Source organism: Sapajus apella, unplaced genomic scaffold (genome assembly GCF_009761245.1).
Source record: "Sapajus apella isolate SASKATOON/1434 unplaced genomic scaffold, GSC_monkey_1.0 scaffold10, whole genome shotgun sequence".
Classification (NCBI taxonomy): domain Eukaryota; kingdom Metazoa; phylum Chordata; class Mammalia; order Primates; family Cebidae; genus Sapajus; species Sapajus apella.
Window position 1 is genome coordinate 2,304,731 of NW_022436950.1, and position 6,000 is coordinate 2,310,730.

Sequence of the window (6,000 nt, forward strand, 5' to 3'; positions counted from 1 at the left end):
GTAGCTGGGATTACAGGTACATGCCACCATGCCTGGTTAATTTTTGTACTCTTAGTAGAGATGAGTTTTCACCATGTTGGCCAGGCTGGTCTTGAACTCCTGACCTCAGTTGATCTGCCTGCCTTGGCCTCCCAATTGCTGGGATTACAGGTGTGAGCCACCACACCCTGACAGTAACATGCTTTTTCTACCTGACCCAGATGCCAATATTTTCTGGCTAGGTCATGGCTAGAGTCCACACCACTGCTTTGGCAGGGTTCAGCGCTTCCTGTGGGGCTCCAACATACTTTATTATCCACCCTCAATTCACAAATGCTGAGCTTATTTCCAGTTTTTTTTTTCTTTTTGCTATTATAAGCAAGACTGTGAAAATATCTTAGGTATGTAAAATCTTTCCCCACATCCTCAACATTTTCCTTAAAATAAATTCCCCTCTAAGACTTTAATAATATTTAAATATTATTAAACAATGTTTAAATAATATTGTGAAAATAATTAAACCACTCTATGAGAAATTAATTTTCTTTTGCATTTCTGAGTAGCGATAGAAAGTGAATTGCCACATTGTGGAGTTTATGGTTTGTAATTTGTGGAAACCTACAAGCCACCGCCAGGCTTCACTCAGGTCCAGAACAGGATTTCTCCCTGAGAGCTATTCCCAAACTTTTCATGAGGCAACGTCTGTCGTCAGCATTTAATTATTCTCCATATTTTCAAGTTTAATACATCAGAAAGTTCCCTTTTACTATAGGAGAGACTGGATACGAGGCAACGTGCAGAAGATTGGCAAGAACAGACCAACAAATAAGCCAACAGATAAGTTAATGAGTGACTAGCATCTGAGCTGAAAGGCTTTGTTATTAAGTTGCTGTGAAACTTTGAATAAGCAAATGGATATGAGAACATATTAAACTCTGTAAGATGTACACAAATGTTACTAAATTGTATGGCTTGGCAATATTCTGTCTGAATTTATTTTAGTTCATCATAATCCACAGTTAACATAGTTTATCTTAATTATTCCTAATAAACATTAAATAAGAAAGGTAAGACTTTAGCTTGCTCATCTGCCTGAAAAACAGATTTTAATTCTGCCATATAACTGACTTGAAGCAAATTATTCTCCAGAACCTCCAATTTAACGCTCTACAAGATTAAACAAATGAGAATATTTATAACTAAAGTAATTAATAAGTAATTTTCATTTTTAAAAAGGGCCAGGATTGTATGTTATCCTGATGACCTAAAAGACCTATTTTGCAGACTCTGTAAGGACTGACTAAGTTAGATCCGTGAAGCGTGCAGCAGGTACTGACTGCTACTACAAGGAACTCCCAACAGACACCTTTCTCATCTGGGAAGGGGTGAGGACAGCATGTTAAAGATTAAACATTAAAGATTAAAGAGTACAGGATCAGCGAGGCTCAGGTTACAAATGTGAACTTCTCAGAAAAGAAACTATCAAAAAATTACAGCTCAAGATTTGCAGCCAACAGAAATCTATTGAAAACAAAGCCATCACATGTGGGTATGCAACTGCTCTAAGAGCGCCCTGGCCCCCTTATCTCCCATCTGTGAACATGTGCATCTTCTAGAATTACCTGCCGGATAAGGACTGCTGGGATTTCCCCAGGCTTCCCACATGGCCTCGGTCACGGCCTGGATGACTTCTGGCTCCAGGGGAGTGGTTGCATTATAGTCCATATAAACCTTCCTGAAGGGAAGAAAGACACCCATTAAGGAAAAGGAGATGCCATACGGGAAATACGGCTGCTCTATGTCTATGCTGTTGGCAGGGGCAAATGGCGTCAAGGGCACGGCGGTCCTCTGCAACGAGCACTGCAGGCATCCACAAGCTGCACTCAGGCATCTCCAGATCTGCACTACTTATGGAAAACGTATGCATCATTTCTAATGATCTAGTTTTTGCCAATTTCTTTTATAATTGATAGGATTTGTTGGTCTGTTCTGGCTAATCTTCTGCACGTTGCCTTGTATCCAGTCTCTCCTATAGTAAAACTGAAATTTCTGATGTATTAAACTTGCAAATGTGGAGAATAATTAAATGCCAATGACAGGCATTGTCTCATGCAAAGTTTGGGAATAGCTCTCCGGGAGAAATCCTGTTCTGGACCTGAGTGAACCCTGCCAGTGGCCTGTAGGTTTCCACAAATTACGAACCATAAACTCAACAATGTGGCAAATCCTAAACCTTTCATTTAGGTTTTCAAAATTTCTTTCTAACAGGGCACAGTGGATTGTACCTGTAGTCCCAGTCACTGGGGAGGCCGAGGTAGAATGACCACTTGAGGCCAGAAGTTTGAGGCTGCAGTGAGCTATGATGGCACCTATGAATCACCACTTACTCCAGCCTGGGCAACACAGCCAGACCTAATCTCCAATAACAAACATTCTTTTTTTTTTTTTTTGAGACACAGTTTTGCTCTTATTGCCCAGGCTGAAGTGCAATGGTGCATTCTTGGCTCACCACAACCTCCACCTCCTGGGTTCAAGCGATTCTCCTGTCTCAGCCTCCCACGTAGCTGGGATTACAGGCATGTGCCACCACGTCCAGCTAATTTTTTGTATTTTTAGTAGAGACGGGGTTTCACCATATCGGCCATGATGATTCTTTCTACCCCTTGGTAGGATTAATGGTGTGCTGGGCCCATATTACCCATTTGCGGCTGTAAAGGGCGGATCGATGGCTTCTTCCTTATGGACGAAGGGAAACAGCTGCAGATTCCCAAGGGAATTTTCCTGTCTGCTGTTTTAACTTCATCAGAGGTTTGCCTTATTTCCCCACACCCATTTCTGCGATATTCTGTGGGGCCTGTGGTGACCTGCGCTTCTCCCTGGGGCAGATGAACTTTGGCCCCAGACCTTGCACTTTCAGTTTCTTTGCCCAGAAAGACTGTGCCCTGCCCCCACCTTACTTTTTTAGGTCTTTATTCCAGCTTAGGCCTCTTGTGAGACCCCCTGCCCTGCAGCTCTGTTTAAAACTGCAGCTGGCCTGGTGTGGTGGCTCACGTCTATAATCCCAGCACTTTGGGAGGTCAAGGCAGGTGGATTACTTGAGGTCAGGAGTTTGAGATCAGCCTGGCCAACATGGTGAAACCCCATCTCTACTAAAAATACAAAAATGAGCCCTATTTGGGAGGCTGAGGCAGGAGAATCACTTGAACCCAGGAGGCGGAGGTTGTAGTGAACCAAGATCATTCCACTGCACTCCAGTCTGGGTGACCAAGTGAGACTCCATATCAGAAAAACAAAAATGAAAACCCCACAAAACTGCAGCCACCCATGTCCCTCCTCCCTCCTCAGCCTCCAGGTCCCCTTCCCTTCTTCCTTTTCAGGCAGCATCATCATCTGACACACTGGACTTGTCCCCTTACTGTTCATCTTCACAGAGTGACAGAAGTCTGGCTCCATCGGGATGTGGGCTTTTTCTCACTGCCCTGTCACCAGTGCTGAAGCCCATAGCTGCCACACAGCAGGGCCCCGATTTTTATATGACTAAATAAATGCCACAGGAAGTACAAATTCCCTGAAAGATCCCTCACTTAGTAAAATTTACCTGTATATCTTTTTACTAATATCCAAAACCTTTGGAAGCCTTTGGAAAAATATGTAGTAGTCCTGCCTGATATTCATTGACCTCATTTTTAAATAAACAGTGCTTATACCAATCCACATGAAAACCCAGATACAATGACTGTGGTGGTTAAGCCACAGGGTATGGACAGATGTGCATTAGTTGTAATGAAACATCTTTTCTGTTCAAAATCACTCAACGGACCTGGTGCAGTGGCTCATGCCTGTAATCCCAGCAATTTGGGAGGCCAAGGCGGGTGGATCACCTTAGGTCAGGAGTTTGAGATCAGCCTGGCCAACACGGTGAAACCCCATCTCTACTAAAAATATAATAAAATTAGCTGGGCATGGTGGCACGTGCCTATAATCCCAGCTACTTGGGAAGCCGAGGCACGAGAATTACTTGAACCAGGGCGGTGGATGTTGCAGTGAGCCACTGCACTCCAGCCTGGGTGACAGAGTGAGACTCCGTCTCAATTAGAAAAAAAAAAAAAAAAAAAAAAAAATCACTCAATAGGTACAAGGCTTTGGCAGGTTTGACTTGCCATCCTCCAGCACTCTGGTACTAGTATTCATAGCCCCAGGAATCTCCCAGCCTGGCTTGACTTTGCATGTGCCCTTAAGTCTGTTTTTCCTTCCTATAAATAAGCATCCAAAATAACTCAGGCTAGCTAGTGTTTGTTGAGTGACTATAGCTCTTCAATCTGCTGCTGGGCTGAACAAATCTATGCCTCGAATTTCAGATTAATATTTTACACATTCCTTTGCTTCATTATTTGCTGCTTCCTTAAGGTGCTACCAATATTGGATGAGCAGGCTCAATTTTATTAGCTTCACAACCAAAAAATAAAAAGTCGCCGGGCGCGATGGCTAACGCCTGTAATCCCAGCATTTTGGGAGGCCCAGGTGGGTGGATCAGAAGGTCAGGAGTTCAAGACCAGCCTGGCCAAGATGGTGAAACCCTGTCTCTACTAAAAATACAAAAATTAGCCGGGCATGCTGGCGGGCGCCCATAATCCCAGCTACTCAGGAGGCTGAGGCAGAGGTTGCAGTGAGCTGGGATCACGCCACTGCACTCCAGGCTGGGCAACAGTGCAAGATCCAATCTCAAAAAATAAAAATAAATAACTAAATAATAAAAAGTCTTTGGAATCTCGCTCCACTGATTCCCTCGGGAATATTTTCCCAGATCCCTTCACTTTGTTCCAACCAAGGCAGAATGCCAAACGTGCGTGCTTTAGGCCTAGACCCCTCATATTCTAAGCATGGGAGCGAATGAGCTCACAAAAAGGAAAAAGAGGGATCTGGAGAGAGAAGACACACCAACAAGAAAATGCACACCCCCTGCCTCCTGCCGTTAACAAGTGTGGCCATCCCCAGTTTCCTGCAGCTGGGCCAGAGCCTGGGAGAATCCTTCTTAATTATTCCTTTCACCTGCGCCAGTGCGCCAGCTCCCCACCACCGCATCCCCTTCTCGGCGCCCACCACGGCTCCTTCCTAGATTGTTACACGATCCCACCTGGCTTCCCGGCTTCCTTCCCGGTCCCACGCCTACCTGCGCCCCTACTTTACAGGAAGCAGCCAGAAGGACTCCTTCAAAACACATTGCCTCGCTCCCTGATCGACCTCCGAGGCCCGATACGGCTCCGAATGAACCCCGAAGTTCTGCCCGGGCTCAGGGGCTCTGCCAGGTCACCTCCAAGTCCTCTGCCCTTCCCTTCTGCTGTGCCCTTTTGCCGGCAGGCTCCGCTTCCCCAGAACCTGCAAACCTCACCCCTGGAAGTCACTCGAATTTCGGCCCCAAAGTCACCTCTCTGGGGGTCACTTCCCGGGCTCCTCCACGAAGCTCGCATCCCTGACTTAGGCGGACCTCGCGGGACGCCCCCACGCGAGAGCGGCCACCGGCCGGCCGCCCCCTCCGTCCCCCCACGGCACAATCGGGGACGGACGCCGGCCGCCTCCCCCGCCCTCTGCTGACGGCGCGCACCTCTCCGGCGAGTTGTGTTTTCCGCAGCCGCTGGGCTGACTCGCCGTCCTCGCCGGGGCTTCCCTCCCCGGCGCCGCCGCCGCCTCCATCCCCTCCCGCCGAGGTAGAGGCTTCTGCTTTCTTCCAGCTAAACCTGAGGGCAGTGGAGGAGGCGGGGCCGCGACGCCTGGGCGCGCTTGGATTGGCTGAGCGAATCACCCGCCAATCGCCAATCCGCCCAGTTCACAGGACAGCCGGGGGAGGCGGGGCTGCGCGGGGTCAGGTGACTGGAGGGGGCGGGGCCTGGGGCGTCACAGAGCGTCCTGCCAACAGCGCGCCAGGAGAGGCGTCTCCCGGGCCCGGGGATCCTCGCTCCTTCACTTCCGGGGGAGCCCGGTGACCTTCGCTCTTCGGAGCAGGGCTGCTGTCTGGCAGCGGCC

At 48.0% G+C, this 6,000-nt stretch overlaps 1 protein-coding gene across 6 annotated transcripts in view; it reads right to left on the reverse strand.

Annotated features, from left to right (window-relative positions):
* SCLY (selenocysteine lyase) overlaps positions 1-5,776 on the reverse strand; it is a 42,385-nt gene extending 36,609 nt beyond the window's left edge. For 2 of the 6 annotated variants that reach the window (XM_032277750.1, XM_032277748.1), the window contains exons 1-2: positions 5,582-5,776; positions 1,602-1,714 (exon numbers count right to left, since the gene is read on the reverse strand). In XM_032277750.1, coding sequence (XP_032133641.1) covers positions 1,602-1,714; positions 5,582-5,670 — 202 coding nt within the window. In that variant the 5' untranslated portion in view covers positions 5,671-5,776. The other 4 variants (XM_032277754.1, XM_032277753.1, XM_032277752.1 and 1 more) reach the window with 4 other exon arrangements.
* Positions 5,777-6,000: the final 224 nt, after the last annotated feature.